The 22546-nt window shown below is 44.5% G+C and overlaps 1 protein-coding gene across 3 annotated transcripts in view; it reads left to right on the forward strand.

Annotated features, from left to right (window-relative positions):
* The window catches only part of AK5 (adenylate kinase 5), a 235997-nt gene that overhangs the window by 185083 nt on the left and 28368 nt on the right, over positions 1-22546 (forward strand). For all 3 annotated transcript variants that reach the window (XM_077905099.1, XM_077905097.1, XM_077905098.1), the window contains 2 exons: positions 20423-20586; positions 21858-21974. In XM_077905099.1, coding sequence (XP_077761225.1) covers positions 20423-20586; positions 21858-21974 — 281 coding nt within the window. The remainder of the gene's footprint in view (positions 1-20422; positions 20587-21857; positions 21975-22546) is intronic.

Genomic DNA, 22546 nt, shown 5'->3' on the forward strand with positions numbered 1-22546 from the left:
CTGCTTGAGATTCTCTTTCTCTGCCTTCCCCACTCCTTCTCTCTTTCTTTCTCAAAAAAATAAATCATTTTTTGTTGTTAAAGATTTTATTTATTTATTCATGAGAGACACACAGAGAGAGAGGCAGAGACATAGGCAGAGGGAGAAGCAGGCTCCATGCAGGAAGCCCAATGCGGGACTCAATCCCAGAACTCCGGGATCATGCCAAGAACCAAAGGCGGATCAAAGTGTTGAAAGATTTATTTAGGGACCAACTTCTGGGCCCAACTTCTGGGCCACCCAGAGGTCCCTAAATAAATCTTTCAACACTAAGTCAAAGAGTTACGTGCACCCCTATGTTTATTACAGCATTATGTATAGTGGCCAAATTATGGAAGCAGCCCAAGTCTCCATCAATAGATGAATGGATAAAGAAGATGTAGTGTGTATATATACACATGTACACACACACACACACACACCATAGAATATTATTCAGCCGCACAAAAGAATGAAATCTTGCCATTTACTACAACATGAATGGAGCTAGAGAGTATCATGCTGAGCAATATAAGTCAGAGAAAAACAAATGCCATATGATTTCACTCATGTGTGGAATTTAAGAAACAAAACAAACTATCAAAGGGGAAAAAAAGAGACAGGCAAACCAGGAAACAGACTCTAACTATAGAGAACAAACTGATAGTTATCAGAGGGTCATCCACCCTCTGGATGAACTAGGTGATGGCGATTAAAGAGGGTACTTGCTGTGATGAGCCCTGGGTGATGTATGGAAGCGTTGAATCACTATATTGTTCACCTGAAACTAATATAACATGGTATGCTAACTATTCTGGAATTAAATTTTTTTAAAAAGAAAGAAAAAGATAGAGGAACCCACCCCATCTCCAGTGTCTGTGGGCCACACGTTGAGAACCACCACTCTAGGATTAATTGAGGTAGGGGTATGTTAAGCAAGTGTATAAAACCCTATACTTAGCATTTGGGAAATCTTGGATAAAATAGTCCCCTGTGCCTTATTTTCACTTGTCCTTTCAAAAGCAAATAGCCTTGGGCAGCCCTGGTGGCTCAGCAGTTTAGCGCCAGCCTTCAGTCCAGGGTATGATCCTGGAGATGCAGGATCGAGTCCCACGTTGGGTTCCCTGCATGGAGCCTGCTTCTTCCTCGCCTCTCTCTTTCTGTGTGTGTGTGTGTGTCTCATGAATAAATTTTAAAAAAGAAAGCAAATAGCCTCACAAATGTGAGCAAGGTATCAGGGCTAAAGAGTGCATTTTTCTGGGCTGCTGTAGGCCTGGAAAAGTTCTGAATGTTTCTTGTACTCACTGGCAAGAGGGAAGCCTGAAAGGAAAGCCTGGGTACCAGTCAGAGGTGGGCAAAGAGAACTGCATCAGGAGGACCCACAGGAGATGGAGGGAGTGGGGGCAGTGGTGGGGGGCTAGATGGAGGTGGAGGGGACAGACCTCAGGGATGAATAGCGCTGGAAAAACCAGGACTGGAGGAAGGGTGAAGAAAACCATCCAGGTGGGAGCATAGCCCTGTCGTGGAGACTGAACTTTGAGCTTGAATTAGTCCCATCAGGCTGCTATAACAAAATGCCATAGCCTGGGTGGCTTATAAACAGCAAAAACTCATTTCTCACCGTTCTGGAGGCTGGGAAGTCCAAGATCAAGACACTGGAGGGTTTGATGGCTGAGGGAGACCTACCACCTGATTCAGAGACAGCTATCTTTTCCCTGTAACCTTACGTGGTGGAAGGGATGAAAGAGCTCTCTGAGGCCTCTTTTAAAAAGCTCTTTGAGGCCTCCTAATCATTAATCACTGGGCTCCACACTCATGACCTAATCACCTTCCAAAGCCCCACACCCTAATACCATCACATTGGGCTTTTGGAGTTAACATATGGATTTGGAGGAGGTGCCAAAATTTAGTTTATAGCAGAAAATGGACTATCATGGTTATCAGAAATTATTGGATTAGACTAAGAAAACTCAGACTAGACTTGACTGAGTTTCTACTCTAAAATGAAAACCAGTAGCTCATCAGCTAGACTGGGTTCACATAAAGGAATGTGTTTCCATCTTACTGCCAAACCTGTGGCCTGCCCTACCTGAAACATCACCTCTGCCCTGGACACAGACACACGACTGCCTCTGCTCCTTCTCCATGAAGGCAGACAGTTATGAAGGACCCTCTTGGCACTCTCCCAGCCCGACATCTGTATTTTCAAAGTCGAAGCCATTCAGGATGGGAGAGTAAAGGAAGAGAGACATTGGCTCACTTTCCATGAGAGCTTCAAATGCATTTACCCACCACCAGGACATCTTTCTAATGTTGGGGAAATGCAGGCATTGTGTGCTGACACTGAACCTACTTAATTTACATAAACCTTTTCGGTGCAAAAAGGCTCAAGTCACATCGAACTAGAACAAAACGCTTTCTCCATTTATCAGACCAAATTAATAAAATGTTATCAAGGGCTTACTATGCTTAGAGAACTCTGAGGTTCGAAAAGACATTAAATAGTCCTTGGAACACTGCATGATTTGGCAGAAGCACAGGGTTTTTTCCATATTTTTTTTAAGTTATTTCCTCAAGAAAGGAAGGTTGCTGAGTCAATTGAGTCATCCAGGAGGGCAAACCACTGCTAAAAAGTAAAGCACACAAGTGAATGAGTTTAACCAAGTTAAAGGGTTTGGGGACCTCACGCCATCATACTCATTGTCCCCCTGTTCATGTCTTAAAATCTTTTTGGAAGCACCATTAACTTACCAAGAGAGTCACCTGGTGAAGATTTAGTTAGTCTGTTCACTCAGCCAAGGCCACGTCTCTGAAAGCTTCTTTAGCTTGTTCTGAGACCCATTAAGAATGATCAACCTCCAGAAGGACCCAGCACTGAAAATAAGAGAACACTCAAAATCTTATGTTTATATCTAACCTCTGTGTGTCCTTCGGCCAATCCCTTAGCCTCTCTGGATTTCTTTTAAAATGGCAAAATAATATTTGTTTTCTGTCCACTCCAAATTTGGGCAGCCAATGAGTTGACACAGTGCTAACTATTGTCTTAATCGGAAACATGGGCAACACAGACACAGCCCCAAGGAAGTAAAATGTAAAGGCAATTGAATAAGTCAAAGTCCTCATCTTCTGCCTCCCAAGTATTTATTTTAATTACCTAATAATACTATTAAAACTAACATATGCTGATGACTTATGTTCTAGATACTGTGCTCCCCTTTTACATATTATCTTATTTATCTCTCACACCAATCATCAATACTGATGTTCTTTCCCACTTTACAGATGAAGAAATACAGGCTCAGGTTAAGGAGCTTTCCCAAGGTTCTATAGTTAATAAGTGACAGAACTGGGACTTATATCCCACCTTCCCAGACTTCAAAGCCATGCTTTAAAACGGTCTATAGATATGTCATAAAGAGAGATTATGGGATGAAGTGAGTGGACGAAGAGTTTGCTGTAACTATGTGAATAAATAACCCAATTTTCTATTTGACTTTATTCCTATATCCCTAGCTTTTGATGTCTGAAAGCAAAGACAAAATAATAAGACAACAAATGAATATAAGTGAAATAGACCTCTGCCTCAGCCATGTTTTTGCCAGTTCTTTGGAATTCCATAATAACTTCAAAACAGGAAACAATTTGAAGCCATAAATGAATCTGAACTGTCCCAAACCCCACCCCACCATACCCCCAACCCACTCAAAACTCATTGATTTTGGAATACACATTCTGCATCTATTAGTAGGAAGGCATATCACAGGTATCTTTTTTAAAAAAAATACCTAAAGTATTTCAAAGAGCCAAGGGCAACAATGAGCAAGTGTTTGAGAATGTGATGCTGGGTACATCTGAAGGAACCTGGCGCTTCTGAGATTTTCTTTGTGGGTTGGATAGAGTACTTTGACCACATATTGATTTCAAACAATGGCTTAGTTTCGAGGTGGACGGAAAAAAATAGCCTAGGCCAGGGGATATACAGACTTCAGGCGGGCTGTGTAACTCCCTAAGGATAAAAATATTTTCTCGCTGCTGTTAAATTCTCCCTGTATGTTCCTTTGGGTGAGTTTCATCAATTCATTTGATACATTTCTTGAATTTCTACCATGTATCAGCAAAGTGATAGGCCTAATCTTACAAAGATGAAAGGGCTCAAGGAGCTCATGGTGTAGGGAGAGAGCAAATAACTCACACAGCTTGGCACATTTAATGGCAGTGGCGTGGGTAATAGAGAGAAAGACTGAAGTGGGCATGCGGGGGTGGAGGGGGGAGTCAGCTGAGGCCTGAGAAAGAAAAGGAATTGGTCGTGTTTTAAGTGGGAAGAAAGTTGGCGTGGGTCCATGGGAAGGAGAGGGAACAAGCATGTGAGAGCCTCGCGGGTGAGGGGGTGGGAAGTGGTGAGAGGCAAAGCTGGAGACAGACGCAGGGTCCAGGGCATGAAAGGCTGAGAACACCAGGCTAACAAATATACACTTCAGCCTGCAGCAACGGGGAGCTGCCAAGGCTTTTACTCTGTCACGTGTCGCCAGATTTGGGTTTCAGAAAGCGGACTCTGGAAGCAGTGAGAGGGAGCCTAGGCTGCAGCAGGAGGCCAGCCAGGAAGTCAGATGGTTGGACGGTCATACAGGTGAGGAACAAGAAGGCAATTGAAGTGGAAAAGAGGAAACGGATCCAAAAGATTTCAGGAATCAATAGGACATAAAGATCCACTGTGTTTGGGTGAATGAGAGGAATGAGCATGACTCACAAGTGGCCAGTTTGGATGACCAGGTGAACAGAGATGTCATTCGAGGAGATAAGGCATGTGGCGAAAAAATGGGTTTTGAGAGAGTGATGAAGAATTTAGTTTTATTTTTTTAAGATGCTATTTATTTATTTATGAGAGAGAGAGAGGCAGAGACACAGGCAGAGGGAGAAGCAGGCTCCATGCAGGAAGCCCGACGTGGGACTCCATCCTGGGACCCCAGGATCATGCCCTGGGCTGAAGGCTGGTGCTAAACTGCTGAGCCACCCAGGGATTCCCCCCGAGTTTAGTTTTCAGCATTTAAAGACTGAGATGTTTGTGGGACATCCATCAGGTAATATCCACTAAACAAGAGGTTTTTGAAATCCAGGATCCAGAATAACAAGTCCTGGCTGTAGTCACGGACACGGAATTCACCAGGATATCAATGGCAGTGAAACCCCACGTGTGCGGGGGTCACCCAGGGAGCTTAGGGACAGTGGGCTGGAGGAAGCCTGAGACCTAGAGTCTAGGAAACACCCATGCCAGAGCCCGAGGAGAAGACAGAGAGGAAAGCAGAATATCAAGAGCAAATGGTGTCCTCAAAGGCCAGGGAGGAGAGAGTTTCCATGTGGGCAAGGTTAAATAAAACGTAATGAGAATTGTCTGTTGGGTTTGGCAACCGCAGAATTACTGATGCCTTTGGTGAGAGTAGTACCAGTGGGACAGAAAGGAGTAGAGCCAGCTGGCTGAGGGGCGCTTGGTAGGAAAGGAAATGAGGATGCGTACAGACTACACTCGGCTCTGGGAGAGGCCGACTTAGGGGCAGGATCTAAAGGGAAAGAAGGTCAAAAGTGGAAATGAGAGTCAAGCACATTTGTACAAAGAGAGAGGTAGTGCAGGGGCAGCTGGGTGGCTCAGTCGGTTATTCATCCAACTCTTGATTTCGGCTCAGGTCATGATCTCAGAGCGGTGGGATCCAGCCCCACATCATGCTCCTCGTTGCGCATGGAGCCTGCTTGAGATTCTCTCTCACCAGCTCCCTCTGCCTCTATCCCTACCCCCTGTGCTCTCTCAATCTCTCTCTCTCTCTCTAAAATAAATAATCTTAAAAAAAAATGAGAGAGAGAGAGAGAGAGAAGAAGCACGAAATCTAGTTAAGAGCATGACCTACTTGAGTTCACATGCCAGCTCTCCTCTGTCCTGGCCAGTTGACCTTGGGCAACATCCTTATACCCACTCTTCCTCATTTTTCTCACCTGTAATGATTTTATCTGGGTCATAGCGTTGATATGAAGATGAAATGAGATAACACATGTCACAGCGCTCCCAATATATATTCAAAACCATTAACTATTATTACAACTATTATATGGTGAGTGAGGGGGGACAGCCAATGAGAAGAAGAGGATCCTGAGAAAGGGGAGGATAGGACGAGATCGGGAGTGAATTGGAAAGAGGTAAGGACACCTACAGGATGGGGGAGCCCTGACAGGTTAAAAGGTTGGGTAAGTTCATCTGTTTCTGGTGTCATTTGTGAAAAGTAAGTACTCTGTATGGGACTGATCTGTTCCGTGGTGTTTTACCTGGAGCATCTGGGGTCCCTGGGATCATGGAAGTTGAAGTGGGAAAGTATCTTCTTAAGCCCTGGGTTTATACCTGCCTTTTGGCTGCCATTTCCCCCTCGTAGACACATTACTGCAGTTGTTTACAACACGGCACAGATTTTATTGTAGGAGGCCGTGTTTAGCCTTGAGGACTAAAGCAGAGTAACAAGCCAGTGATTAAGGGGCCACTAACTATTTTGGCCTCCCCAAATGTAACATTCCCAAAGTATTTCCCTCTCATTTTGCTCCAGACTCCAGAACCAAGAGTCTCAGAGCATCTTTTTAATTGTAAATGAAACATATTTAAACCAACCCTCAGGTAGTCAAGGCAATGAAAGACTCTCTCCTCTTGTGAGTGCAGTTATTTTGTGTTAACAGGACATAGTCCTGTGACCCAGTTGATTTATTTTGCCATATTGTCTGGGGCACTGACTCTGAAGGTTGTGTTCCTCGTGGTTCTACGATGCTTTGAGGAAAGTGGATCACCGTGTCAGTACCACACACCTGCCCATCCACAGCAGCCAAATGACCTCAATTTAAAGTGGAAGGAACTTCTTTGGTCCCTTACTTATTTTCCTGCACACACTAACTCTTATAGTAAGTGCGTGGAGAGTTGGCACGGACAGAGCAACAAGCAGAACACAGTCTTATTTTTCTTGGAAGTCCTCAACTTGGTCTGGGTGGAGCTGCTGAGACAGGCTCTGAGATGGCCCCTCATTCCAACATTTGTTGAGAAAGGAGAATATTAAGTAGTGACAAACCTGGCTGGGCCCAACCTAGACTCTACTCTGGGAGCCTCCTTCCACTGACTGCTTGCTTGAAGGCAATGATGGCCATTGATTAGAGAGTGGTTTTTACTAAATCTCCTAGAAAACAAAGACCATACTCTTTCTTTTTCTTTTCCCCCATCCTTTCGGCAGCATGTATCAGGATATCTGCCACTTAGTAGGCATTTAATACATATCTTTACAAATAATGAATTAAAATAGAATGGAAGATATAAAGACTTCATTGACAGAAGTAAATATATTAATTTGTTTTCTATCGATAACCTTCTCAGAGTCAGTCATAATGACACGAGCAGAGGTCTCAAGTAAAACTACAGGGGTTGGTCATTCTTAAGAACCAACCGTAACTAAGACTTTTCCTCTGGATGGGATCCGAAAGATCAATATGGAATCTTTATAATGTCTTCCTGGCCCCTTCCCAGAGAAAATCAAAAAGTTCATGCCTTTAGTGAATTTTGCCGAGTGAAGTTGCATGTGGTTTCTTTAACGGAATCAAGTTCCCATCCAACACTATGTAACTGGCATAGATGCCAGGAAGCAAAATACAGAACAAATATCTGCAAAATATTGACCTTGATGGTACTGATTCTATCATTCAAAGAAGGGAATGTAGACTAGAGTTGATATAATGTTAAACTGTCATTGAAGATAGGAGAGCAAGAAAAGGAGAATTTTTTTTTAATTTTTTGAAAGATTTGATTTACTTATTTGGTAGAGAGGGAGAGAGAGCACAAGCAGGGAGAGTGGCAGAGGGAGAGGGAGAAGCAGGCTCTCCCCTGAGCAGGGAGCCTGACGTGGGGCTCGTTACCTGAGGCTGAAGGCAGACACTTAACTGACTGAGCCACCTAGGCTCTCCTAATTTTTTTTAATGTTCCCATCCCTCAAGGAGCTTATAATCTATTTGTTGAAGCAAGAATGGATGTTTATGAAAACTTTAGAACTAGGGGATCCCTGGGTGGCTCAGCGGTTTGGCGCCTGCCTTCGGCCCAGGGCCTGATCCTAGAGTCCTGGGATCAAGTCCCAGGATCAAGTCCCGCGTCGGGCTCCCTGCGTGGAGCCTGCTTCTCCCTCTGCCTGTTTCTCTCTCTCTCTCTCTCTCTCTCTGTGTGTGTGTGTCTCTCATGAGTAAATGAATAAAATCTTAAAAAGGAAAAAAACTTTAGAACTAATACAGGAAAGTGTAGAGTTAACTGACAGAAACTATTTAGTGAGCATTAGCAGGGATGGGAAGACAAAGAAAGCACAGTGGCTCCATGGTTGGGAGCCCCTTCCTGGGGAGGCTGAGAGCCAAAAGGGGAGCCTCAGAGAATGGAAAGGATCCCCTACACTTGAGAGATGGCTGAGGAGAAAAGACTTCCCAAAAAGGGAGATTTTAAGTAAGGAACAAATTAGAGGAATAGGAATATGCCCTTCATGGCCCAGGAACAGGAGATGGACCAAATCATGGAAACCCTGGATGCTGAGAAATAATGTGATGTTGATCAAGGGTGAGTCCAGGGCTGGTGAACAGGCAAGGAAGCACCAGAACGGAAAAACTGCCCTTGATGAATTTGCTCTACTTTTATCATTTCCCATTCCCTCATTTCTCTTTAGACATGTGTCCAAATGCAGCCAAAGTCTCTCCTAAAACAGACTATAAGATTCTTTTTTTAATTTAAGGACGTTTTTCTTTTTAAAAATAATACATCTTCATCCTAGAAAACAGGTACCAGCAACAACAAATCACCCAAAATCCCAAAGCTTAGAGATGAATACTATTAAGATCTTGATTTATAGCTCTCTTAATTTTTCTATGTATATATTTTTAAATATACATTTTTCCTCAAAATGAGATCATGCAACTTTAAATCCCACTTATTATACTTAACAAAATATCTTAGAGGCCTTTCCAAGATTGTAACCCTGAATATACTATGTCATATCTTTGAGGTTTTCTTGCAATTAAACTGAAATAGAAAAACAGAAAAACACTCAAATCATGAGTGTTTAGCTTGATAAATTTTCCCTAACCGGACACATTCATCTTACCAACATGCAGATCAAGAAATTGAACATGACCAACATCCCAGAAGGTTCCTTGTGCCCCCTCCTATTCACTCCTCCCAGCAAGGAATACCATTGATATTTTTTAACTTTATATAAATGGAATCATACTATATGTATTTGTTGGCATCTGTTCTCTTTCAATATGTCATTTTAATGACTGCACACTATTTCTTTGAATTGCTATATTTTATTCAGTTTATTCCTATTGTCATGCATTTTTCACCAATTTTTTGCTTTCATTAAAAAATCTGTAATGAATATCTATGTAACTAAACAGTGATTTTTTTCCTTATGATAAATCCACTGACATAAAAAAAAAACTTTTAAGACTTTTGACATGTACCAGAGTGCCCTTCTGAAAGATTGTACCAATTTTATATTCCCATCATAGCATATAAGACTTCTAATTTCTGTGGTATGACCCAAAATTGAACACAAAACCCCAGATGTAATCCAACTAACATCCACCACAAATGTCCCTACCGGTCTTAAATATCCTCACTTCCTTTTACAGTACATAAATAGACTGCAAGTACAAATATTCTCTAAGTTCTCTGACAAAGACAAAAATATAGAGTTGGTAGTGCTGGAAATGACCTTGAAATTTATCTAGTCCGACAAGCTTATTTTCAGACAAGAATACATAAGCCCAAAGAGGATAAATGTCAGCACAGATTCCCAGTGAAAACCAAACCAGACCATGTGTTAAAAAAAAGTTGCAAAGAAGTAAAACAAAATGTATTTCTGGCAATTACCTTTGGGAAGTAGGATTATGGGAAGTTTTTCTTCTGTTTACTTTTCTGATTTACTTAAGTCTTCAGTAAGGAGCATATATTTCTTTGACACTCGAGAGAAAACTATTTTCTTTACAAGAAGGAAAACATAGAAAGGAGAGGCTAAGTTTGTAAATTATCTACTATATTTATTTAATGCACACCTAAGATCATAATATAAAGTGGGCTACAAAATAAGAAAAAAGGTGGCTTGATAAGATGAATTTGGAAGAGGTAGAAAACTCTAGAATAATGAATTATGATTTAGGATGGAGATGGGGCTAGCAGGGAGATGGGGCTGAAATGGAAATGGGATATGATGGAAGAGAGATGGGGCTGAGATGAGATGGAGATGGGGTGGGATGGAAGAGGGATGGGAGAGAGGTGGGGCTGAGATGGAGATGGGACTAGCATTGAGATGGAGATGGGATGAGACAGATATGGGGTAGAATGAGGGTGGGATGGAATGGAGATGGGGTCAGAAAAGAGATGGATTTGGGTTTGGTTTAGAGATGGATATGGGATGGAGATTTTTTTTTTAAGTTTTTATTTATTTATCTATTCATGAGAGACACAGAGAGAGAAAGAGAGAGACAGAGACATAGAGGCAGAGACACAGGCAGAGAGAGAAGCCGGCTCCATGCAGGGAGCCCAACGTGGGACTCAGTCCTGGGTCTCCAGGATCAGGCCCTGGGCTGAAGGCAGCGCTAAACCACTGAGCCACCCGGGCTGCCCTTGGAGATGGGATTAGATGGGGATATGGTTGGGATGGAGATGGGATTGGAATGGAAGTGGATTTAGGATGGAGAGTAGTTTGTACTGAGAGCTATAGGAGTTCACAGCATCATGTGGTAGAAACGTTTAGGAATCACTGCCTTGGTGCATGACATTTCCTCTCACCCAAGACCTGAACCTTCTTTGTCTGGTCTCTGTGTCAGAGCTGAAGTCATGGAATCCAATTCCAGAGTCTTGTCTTAATTAGACGTTTCACATGTCTTTCTGTGCCCATGATAGATTCTGTAAATGGCAGAAATCATTGTCACAACAGAGATGGAATCATGTCCCTAAAGTCCCCAGGTTAGGATGCAGTGGGGCCGATAGGGTGGCTAGTGTTAACAAATAAAAATGCAAGACAGCTAGTTAAATTCAAATTTCAGATAAACAGTGATGGGGTTTAGTGTAAGCGTTATTAATTAATTGGATGTCAACTGGCAGCCCTAGGAGGCCATCATGAAAGCCTGGCTTCTGGTTGATTGACGGCTGTGCAGTGCATTTCTGAATGGCACGTATACCTAATTTCCAGAATGGCCTTACTGTGGGAGCCTAAAGAGCTCAGCAGTTACCAGGGCATAGGTGGCCCTTGGACACAGATCTTTAACCTGCACAGTAGGGTTCCAAATAGCACTTACTTTATTTAAATAGTTACTGTAAGGATTAAATGGCTCTAGCTCTTGCATAGAGATAAGACCAGGAAGGTTCAGGTCTTGAGTGAAAGGACATGACAATGCACCAAGGCAGTGATCCATTAAAAAAAAAAAAAAAACAAAACCTGATAAAACGGAAACTTAATTAAATCAAATATCAAGCCAAAGCACTCTGAACCAGACACCTTTATCTGAAAGGCTTGAAATGACTTCCCAAACATGTCTGTCTCTGAACCATTTCATTGGTACCAAATAGGCCACAGTCCCCCTTCTATTCTCTCAGGCTTGATGCTGAGAAAACAAAAAGGCCTCCTCATCTGCAAGAGAGAGGGTAGCCCTGCTATTGATACGGATGAGGATTTTTTGTTAACGATTAAAACAAGTATTCATTCACAATAGAACCATTATCTCAGCATTATTATACCATAAATATTAAAGGAAAGATCAACAGAGACTCCCTGCAGTGAACACTGGGGAGTTCACAGCACATTGCATTCTTTAAAATTATCTCATCTAGAAGTTCCAAATTGGGTTAATTATCAGAATCATCTGGGGAATTTTTTTAAAGATCATCTGATCGTCTTTTTTTATTATGAAAATATTTCAAGCATTCAGCAAAGCTGAAAGAATTTTACAGTGAACACTTGAAAGCCATCACCTAATTTCTACCATTAACATTTTGCTAAAACTTGTCTTACCACATCTGTCCTTCTATCCATCCCTTTATCCAGCCATCAATAATTCTTTTTTTTTTTTCCTTACACATGTCAAAGCAAAATGCAGATATCTGTATACTTTCCCTAGGGAGCTCTCTAAACCTGTACTTTGCCAGGCTTCAACCCCAGTGGTTCACAGATCTACTGATTCAGGAATGTTTTCAATACCCTAGGTGGTTCTGCTACACAGTCACGTTGGGGAAAGTATCGGTCAGAAGAAGCTAGGTTATGCTGTAGTAACAAACTCACCTAAAAATCTCTGTAGTGTAAAACAACAAAGATGTTTCTTCTTCTTTCTCCTCTTCCTTTTTTTGTTCTTGTTCTGGACTAATGCTACATGTTCATCAACAGTTGACTAGGCTTCATGCTGGTAACCATGCTGATGGAGCCCCTACTATCTGAAACATTGCTAGTTTCATGGTGAAGGGACAAGAGACATTCGTTATAAAAACCTCTGCCTAAATGTGACACACATCCACTTCTGCCCACATTTTATTGACCAAAGCTCTTGGGAACTCTTAAGTTAAAAAAAAAAAAAAATAGGGACAAATAATCCTTCCTCAGGGAGGAGCTGTATGGAAGGGAAGCTCGAATATTTAGGAAGAGTAATAAAACACACACACATAAACACAGAGAGAGAGAAGGAGAAAGAGAAAACCACTAATTCAATCCAGATTCTTCAATTCACAGACAAGGAAGGCAAAATCTCTTTTGAGATTGTCCAAGCTCTCCCAGGATCACTCAGCTACTTCAATGCAGGAATGGCCTAGAACCAAAGTCTGCTAACTTGCAATGTCAGGTACCGGGCTACCTCCCTCTCTCTGAAGCTCCCGGTTGTTTACCATCCATTTATTCATTCATTCACTGATCTAACAACTATTGAGTGCCCCAGACACTGATACATAAGGCACAGAGCCTGCCATCAAAGTTCATGGTCACATGTGAAGTTTTTCCACATAAGCTGCAGCTGACCCTGCCACTGGCATATTTTACCCTGTTCACCAAATAACCTGAAGCAGCAGTGCATGTCAGAACTAATAGAGATGTCTTTGAGGATAAAGATCTATTTTTCTTAGTTGTTTCCGGTCAGACAGTCAGTTCTCAGCAACAGCCTTCTGAAACTCAGCATGGTGCTATAGCTCATCCCAGATACAGAATGTTGAAAATGACTCACAGGCCTACAGTGGTTGGGGATCATTCCTAGGGCATGGTCAGTTCATGATCTGATGGAATAATAGCTTTTCTCTGAAAGGAATCATTCAGACACAGAAACCTAAACCCAACCTTAGAGCACATTTTCATTTAGGGAGAAAAAAATATTTCAAGAGGTAGAAATCGAATAGATTTTTAAACAACTCTGATGGCTTTATAAAAATAAGATAGTGTGATTTCCAAAAGATATTTGGTACCTCCACAAGCTGTAACTGTGAAGACTAGCCATCTTTAATGATGTTAAAATAGTATCACAATATAAAAGTGCTGTTCCCTAATTTGTAATTAAAGAGATTGAAGCTCAAAGAGGATAAGTGGCTTGACCAGAGTCCTCTAACTAGATATAGGTTATGGAACTTGAGTCCTTTGGTCCAATGTTCCTCTGACATGAAAGGAAAGAGTTGTCAGTGTTGTGGGGCCACAAGATTCCTAGACATTGACCCTATTTAACAGTTGCCTGTGACACCATGCAAGGTTCTGTGGGGATAACAACACAAGTAAAGCAGCTTCTACTCTCCGTGAGCTTCAGCCTGCCAAAAGAAGGAAGAGAATGTGGGCAAATTATGTGTCCAGGGGAAGAGAGAACTCCAAGATGTTCATCGATGGTTGTTAAATGCCACTAAAAGGTCAAAAATGGTAAAGACTGGAAGAAGATCATTAAATTAGATGACAATTACGCAATCACTCTTCAACTAGAAAAGATCAGCCTCAGAGAGTGATGAGAGGACAGGCTGGCAAGGCGACAGGGACTCAATAAAAGAGAGGGAAATGGAAACAAGACAGTTTGAGGGTACTGAAAAAATAGGAAAGACTATAAGAATAACTAGAGGATGAAGACAGTGGTAGAGATATTTTCTTTTGAGTTAGGAAGAAACCGGCCTATTGTTACACAGAAGAGCGATGAGATGGTGCCAGCTGAGGGGAGTACATGTAATGTGGACAAGAAAGCAGAGCACGTTTTTTTGGCAGGAAGGAGGAGAGGATCCCTTCGTCATTAGGAATTTATTCTTGGGGAGGATGGTGGGATAGGTGATGGGGACTAAGGAGTGCTCTTATAGTGACAAGCACTGGGTCCTGTGTGGAAGTGTTGAGTCACTATATTGTACACCTGAAACCAACATAACACTCTGTGCTAATTACACTGGAATCAAAATAATAAAGTAAAAATAATTTATTTCAGCTACGATTATGAAGTGACTGTGTGTTTCAGGTGCGTGTGGGCACCAGAGGGAGCAAAGCACACCCATAGCCTTTGCTCGTGAACCACAGAGTCTAATGTGGAAGACAGACCTTAAGTAGACAGTAGAGAGACAAGGGAGAGAGGGTCATTGTACTGTGAAAAGTGCTGTCAAGGAAAATGCCACGGTGCTAAAGTGAGCGCCAAAGCAGAGAAATTAGCCTTCAGCTGAAGAGTTGTATAAAATAGTCTGGCAAACTAAAGAAAGGAAGGATGGAAGACAAAAGATGAAGACCCGTGTGATTTGAAAATGTTGAGGAAAAAAGAGAATCTTCACCTTCCTAATGAAGAGGAGGATTAAAAATACTTGTAAGAGTAAGAATATGTTTGAATGTGTTGGAAGAATATGTTGGAAGATTTGAGGACAATGAGGAAACATTAGAATCCATCCATGGACATCCAATTTGGTAACAGCAAAAGAGGAATATATTTACCCAGAAGCATTAAAAGCTATTATGAAGTTAGATAGCATGACCCCAGGGATGCCTGGGGGGCTCAGAGGTTGAGCCTCTGCCTTTGGCTCAGGGCCTGATCCCGGAGTCCTGGAATCAAGTCCCACATCGGGCTCCCCGTGGGGAGCCTGCTTCTCCCTCTGTTTATGTCCCTGCCTCTCTTTGTGTCACTCATGAATAAATAAGTAAAATCTTAAAAAAAAAAAAAAAAAAAAAAAAAAGATAGCATGACCCAGTTGGCTTGGTTTTCTGACTTCCTCAAGGAATCCTTAGCAACCCAGAGTGGATGCGCATAAAGTAAATAGGCTGGGCAGAGAGCAGTCGGTGGTTCTCATGGCAGCCACAACAGGATGCAAAGGGAGCAAAGGATTCACAGTTATTGGAAAGGGCCTGGTGTGCAGCTGGCTAGGGAGGTAAGTGGTCCAAAGGGAATGGATCAACTCAAGGAGGTCACCAAGAGCACAGAGAAGAAGTTGAGAAGTGAGGTCAGGGGATGGGAAAAAGGGGGAGAAAAACACGAGCAGAGTGCAAGGATAGACCCACACCTTAAGGAACTCTCAGTTGCTGCTGGATCAGTAGGGAGCTAAAAGTGGGTCAGTGGTACAGGTCGTTGGTGCTGAAGAGGCTTAAGGAATGCGAGGCTGGGGTGGGATGGGAATGCAGGCCTGGAAAACTCTGCCCGTGACAATTAGAACCCAGAGAATGCTGTCCCCTCTGCTGTGCCTCGCAAAAAATAAACTTCATGAGTTTTCTAAATCAGATATGGGGGGTGGTGGGGGCAGAGAGATGGGACAAGGGAAGGTTTTAATGAGATTTGGGAAAAAGGGACAGATTTCAGAGACTTTTCAAACATAGACTCTTTGCAAAGCTGCTCAACAACCGGTCAGGTGTGGGAGACAAGGAGGAGGGCGAGTCCCAGGTGGAATGAGGCGGACAGTTGGTTCTCATGTCTCCTCATTTTACAGATGGGGAAACTAAGGCTCAGAGAAATGTGCCCTCCCCTGTGGCCACACGACTCAGAAACGACAGAGCCGGGTCTCATTGCCACGTCCACCTGCCCTGCACCCGTCCTGCCCTCCTCCCCTTCCTGCCATGCTCGCTCCCACTCAAAGCACCCTACTAAAGACACCAGGCTCACCCTTAATGCTCTCCTTTCCCACACTTCCCTGGTCGGTGAAGGCCGGGGTGCTGCCTCACGAAATCCCCCCGTGTTGGTGGAATCGTGCTTACAGACCCGGCTCGCTCGCCTGCCTCGCTGCTGCAATGCTGGGCTCACCTGCCGGCCCCCCATGACCTGTGAACCCCCTATGGGGAGGACCAGGCCTCCGAGTCCTTTTATTCTCCGTGCTTAGCAGCCATCGGAGCTCAACGAGGGGCCCAGCAGACGGGCCCAGCAGACAGGGGCCCAGCAGACGGGCCCAGCAGACATTAGTCAGGTGGGGAGCTGGATTAATAGGCTTAATTCCAGGTGGCACCCTCCAGGGAACAAGGCACAGGAAGATGTGGACAAAGGCCATCATAACCCGCCCCGTGCCATTACTGTTTGAAATATTTAAACATGAGAAGGTGCTAGAAATTTAACATACTTGTATTTGTTTGGATTGGGGGTTCAGCTCCTTAGGTACCTGACAGGGTGCCTTGTTTGGTCTCTTCTTTCTGAGCATGGGAGGCGCCCCACCCAGCTTTGCCACCCGTCCTGACGCCAGGCCCCCCAGCAACAGTGGCTTTGGGGGCAGGTCTTCCCTTGCAGGCCCGGCCCGTGAATCCAGGAGCGGCCTCCTGGGAGAGCATGCCCTGGGAAATAAAGAACATGCTGGAAGAGGAGGTCCAGGCGGGCATGTGGAGGCCCCGCAGCTGATTTCGTTTCCACCTCAAAGAACAACTCCCACCCCCCACCCCCCCATGACCAGTCCCGCAGGGCCTCCCTCCGTAGGGCAGACACGGCCTGGGCTGTGAAGGGAGAGTTCCCAGCACTTCCACTTGCACAATATCACACCTGAGGCTTCACATGGAAGGGTTTTTAAATCGTATTGAAGGTTGAGAATAAAGCTTTCTCAACTCTTTTTTTCTCTTTTCTTTAATTTTCAATTTTTTATTATTATTTTTTTTGACGTTCGATTTGCCAACATATAGTGTAACACCCAGTGCTCATCGCATCAAGTTCAGCTCTTTTTTTCTTTTGAATTGTCGACGACCCCTTCGAGGTGGAATCTCGCATTGCACACTCCCCGTGAAGGGCCCCACGCGCTTTTGTGGATAGGTTGGACCCGGGGGTTGGAGCCTTGAGGGATGATCTACCAACAAGTCGGTGGGATGACAGCAAATGTGACAGCTCCTCGTCTGCTATGATCATCCTGTCACCAGGGAACACAGACCACTCACTCCGACATGCGGCACCTCAAAAGATTGTTTTTTTCTGTTATAACAAATTATCCCGGAGGGGTATTAGGGCCCCGTTGTTTTTTGTTTTTTTTGTTTTTTTTGTTTTTTTTTTTATGTAAAAGTCATAAGGCCTCAAAGACATGCAGGTGACATTATATGAAAATTCATTATCTCTACTAGCAGTTTTTGTGCCTCCACGGCAGTGATAAAAATCGTTTTGTTCTCCAGTTTGGAGCCTTGGGAAGAATCAAGGCATTGTGTAGATTACTTAAAATTCCACTGTGCCTGCACCATTTGGCCAAAGAATGCTGAGAATTTGCAGCTGTTGCTCTGCAAAAGGTTCCTAACTGGGGCACTGGCTGCCGTTGAACACGCAGCTGTTGTTAATTTGAGCTGAGGCTTTCTAATTGCTTTTGTGTCAAAATTTATTAAATAACATTTTGGAGGAACAAAAACTGTAATAGTCGTATTAGTGGGATGCTGAAGGAAGAAAGTCACTGGAACGCAGCGGTTTTGCGTTGTAAGCCGAGTCTGAAAATACCTTTTCCACATGACTGGCTGCCAGCCACCCCAAGAAGAGGGTTTCCAGGTAAATCCGGCCATGGGAGCCCTGGAGGCTCCTGCAGGAGCTCAGCCCCTTGTTGTCCTTGCTCTTCTTATCTGGAAGCACTTCTTGCCTGAGTGGCCTTCTCTCGCTCCCATACTTTCCATCTGTTTCTGTCATCTTAGGGGATGAGTCCCTCAGAGCAAGTGCAGCCCCCTGAGTGCTCTGCATTCTTCCTGTGAGCCTCTGTAATTGGGTTTTCCTGTTACATCTCACCCATCCGTGACAATACCCTGAGGTGTCAGCAGCCGTGGGGGTGAGAAGTGAGAAACCGTGGACCTTTCCTTTATTCTCTGCCAAGGCAAAGGACAGCGAAGGCAAGACCCTTCTGCTAACAAGGAACAGCAGCTACGTTTCCCTCAAGAAGAAGTTGCTAGTTCTCCTGAGAAAGGGGTTTTGGATATGCAGAGAGGCAAACCAGTGCAATTGCAGGATTTGTCATCAATCCTCACTACCATGTTGACATCTCAATCACGTTTTGCATTTTTTTTTTTTAAGATTTCATTTATGTATTCATGAGGGACACAGAGAGAGAGATTGAGAGTCAGAGACACAGGCAGAGGGAGAAGCAGGCTCCATCCAGGGAGCCTGTCTTTGGCCCAGGGCGCGATCCTGGAGACCCGGGATCGAATCCCACGTTGGGCTCCCGGTGCATGGAGCCTGCTTCTCCCTCTGCCTGTGTCTCTGCCTCTCTCTCTCTCTCTCTCTGTGACTATCATAAATAAATAAAAATTTTAAAAAAATTTAATATTCCCTCTAACAGGAAAAACTTCGGTTCATCAGGCACTTATGGAGCACCTCCTGTATGCAGGGTGCTATACTAGTGAGGGACCTGGAGGCCAAGGGGTAGACAGGCCGCGGGCGCCCACGTGCTGTTGAAACCACTCACTCCCACAGACGTGAGGGTAAGAGGTCTGATCCCTGGTGGAGGGCCAAGCATTTGCTGGAGGCCTAGGAGATGAAGAGGATCTCAGCTGTTAGAGGAGGAAGGAAGAGCCTCCCAGGGTGAGGAAGACCTGGGGGAGGTAAAGCACAGTGGCCTGGAGAAGTATGCCGTGCGGCAGGGATGGTAGGTGGCCAGACGTGACAGTGTTGGACGAGGATAAGAAACAGACAGAAAAGGTTAAACCAGATTCTGGAAGGTTGAAGTGCCACTCCGAGGAGTTTGGATCTTATCCTGTGGGGAGCGGGAAGCCGCTGAAGGCTGTGGAGCTTGGAAGTGTCAGTGCTTTTCAGGCAGATCATCCTGCTAGCAGAGCTGCTGGACCCCAAAGCCTGGTCCCCTGGCTCCTGCAGAGGCAGAGTGACGGCCACAGGCCAAGGGCAGGAGGACCTGCTCCTACTACAGGGGCACCTGGCTAGCAGGGAAGTGACGAGGAAATGCATCTGAGAGCCACAGCCCAGGCTTCACAACCTTGGCCTGCTTCCCACTAGCCATGCAGCCATGGCAGGTGAGGTCATCCTGCTTCCCCATCTGTAACATGGGGGTAATAGGGCCTGCCTCTTAAGGTCATTTAAACATTTTTTTAAGATTTTATTTATTTATTCATGAGAGAAACAGAGAGAGAGAGAGAGGCAGAAACACAGGCAGAGGGAGAAGCAGGCTCCTTGCAGGGAGCCCGATGTGGGACTCGATCCTGGGACTCCAGGATTAAGACCTGAGCCGAAGGCAGATGCTCAACCGCTGAGGTACCCAGGTGTCCCGATTATTTTAAATTAATACATATATAATGTTTACAACAGTGAGTGGTAGAGTAAGCTCCCGACAAAGGTTAGCTGTGGTTTTCAGATGCAAAATCTTACAGTTTAGCAACTGGTTGAACTTAGGGTGGAGGGAAGGCAAGGGAAAGAGTCAAAGACCATGACGGGGACAAAACCCCTTGAAATCTGAGTGGGTCCTGAAGATGTAATTATGTAGAAGGATACACGTGGCTCCTTGTCTGGAGGCCATAAAACCGAAGTGCTCTGTAGTGACGAGACCCGGAGTTGACAACTTATTCCCAGATGTTTCAGAAAGTTCTTTATTCTGTCCTGGTAACTCTTGTGTACATTTGGGGCTGTTTGAAAATGAAAACAACGTACCTTAAAAATTAACAGCTAGCATTTGTTGGGCACCCACTGTGCACCAGGCACCGTGGTCAGTTGCTTTGCACAGGAGTGTGTTCAATTCCCCAGGAAACTTGTCTTTCGTCTCTGCCCTGTGCCCCTGCAGCAGCATGAACTCTCCCCACTAGTTACCTACAGTCACTGCCCACCCCGCTCCCCCGCAGCCTCTTTGAGGGCAAGGACTGTACCCCCTTCTCCACTCTATCCACAGCTCCTAACAGAGCTCCCTGTAAAGGATGAGTACTTAATCAGTCCGTGCTTGGTGAATGAAGTGCTTAGGCTTGCTCACTGCAGCGACTTGGGACAGGTGTCTGATACGTGACTTCTTTTCTAGGTGGCCCGGGCTCCGGCAAAGGCACACAGTGTGAAAAGCTGGTGGAAAAATATGGATTTACACACCTTTCAACTGGCGAGCTCCTGCGTAATGAGCTGTCATCAGAATCTGAAAGAAGCAAGTTGATCAGAGACATCATGGACCGTGGAGACCCGGTGCCCTCAGTAAGCAACAGCGGGTGGAAGATGGTGGGGGGAAGATGGTTGGGAGTGTTGCATTAATCTAAGCTACTGGGAAAAAAAATAAGAAGCCCCCAAAGACAATAGCTGCATATATGTCATGTATTCCAGTGGCTTCGAATGAAATCCAGAGTCCTTCCCGTGGCTCTGGACGCCAGCCACCTCTCCAACACCATTTACACCTGCCACTGGCCTAGTCGTCCCATAGGCCCGGCTGTTCCTGCTTAGGGCCTTTGCACTTGCTGTTTCCGCAGCCTGAGTGCTCTTCCTTCATATATTCACGTAGTTTGCTCCTTTACTTCATCCAGATATCTACTTAAATATCACAGTTTATCAAAGAGGCCCTCCCTGGCCACCTTATCTAAATAGCACCTCCAGAATTCTCTCTTTGTCTTGCTTGAATGTTGTCCCTAGCAATTCTCTCTAGCTGATTATTTATTCTTTATTTCATTGTTCGCATACTATCTATCTTTCTCACGAGAGCATAAACTTCACGAGGAGTGAATTCACTATTTATCTGGGCATAATTTCTTACCCGCCCTGGTGATGGCTGTATTCCCCAAGCCCATGCCAAAAATTAGAGGATGCCAGAGGGTCAGAGAACAAACAGGGCGATTCCTCCCCATTCTGGCAGCTGGTTGCACTTTTCCTACATCCACTCCCAAGATCCCATGTATCTCTTCTCTCCTATTTCTCATAAGCACAGGTTAAATCAAAATGTTTAACAGAGAGAGTGACATTGCTAGAAAAATGCTACTTCATATTTACGGAGAGTCTTCTCAAGTCAGTGGATGTCAAATTTGATAAAATATTTCCTGGAAAAAAAAATCAACAGAGAAGCACATTTTAGACCATGCATTGCCTGCTTTTAAGCTACCATTATGCCTAATTTATGGAGTGTTACCATATGAAATACAGCCTCTGTATTTCATCTATTCTAAGATGCTATTTTCAGACACCCCAGTAAAATATCACTGATAAACTAGCCCATATGTCACGATAGCAGCACAAACAAAAACACTGTTAAACTATGATTGATCGCAAAATACTTGACCAGTTTCGCAGCTGATAAAACGTGGGGGAAGGTGAGAGTATGAATGGATGAAATATGACATATTGCTGTGGGCTGTTAATCTCACCCAAACCTTTCTTGCTCCCACAATGGGACATCTAGAGGAGACGGGGGGATGTGCTAGTGCTGTCCTATGAAGAGCTCAGCACAGGAGGATCCTGACCACTCCCTCTCTCTGCTCCAGGGCATCATTCTGGAGCTGCTGAAGGAGGCCATGGGGGCCAGCCTCAGTGACACCAAGGGCTTCCTGATTGACGGCTATCCCCAGGAAGTGAAGCAAGGGGAAGAGTTCGGCCGCAGGGTGAGCTGTTGTCAAGGGGATCTCCCCAGAAGGAAAATGAGGGACATTGTTGAGTTTGGGGGATAAATTCAAATTCTATCCCTTTCCTAAAGACATGAATCAGACTGTCAGTCACAAATAGCAAGAACTCAACACAAACTGACCCAAAAAAAAGAGGAGGATGGGTCGGTGATGGTGGTGGATTTATTGGCTCAAGTAACTAAAATGTCCAGGAGGGGTTTGCACTCGGTTGGATCCATGTATTCAAATTTGTTCACCAGTTGTGCTACTTTCTCCATCTCTTGGATTCCAGGCTTATATTTCACCATGTAAGTGATCTCACAGAAAGGGTTTCTCTTTTCCAACGGGGATAGCAGAAGACCCAGGGTTGTGTTTCGTTACCCTGGATTAGGTCGTGAGCGCACCGCTGAACCAATCAGTGTAGCCAAGGGGAAGATGGGAGGGCGTTTAATGGCATATCCAGGAAGACCAGGCTGGAGATGAGGAGGGAGGAGGGAGCACCGTACCGGATGCACACAGGCCGAGGAAGGGAAGGGAAATGACCCAAGAAAGAATAGGGGAGCTCTTGGAAG

Source organism: Canis aureus, chromosome 8, assembly GCF_053574225.1.
Source record: "Canis aureus isolate CA01 chromosome 8, VMU_Caureus_v.1.0, whole genome shotgun sequence".
NCBI classification, from domain to species: Eukaryota; Metazoa; Chordata; class Mammalia; order Carnivora; family Canidae; genus Canis; species Canis aureus.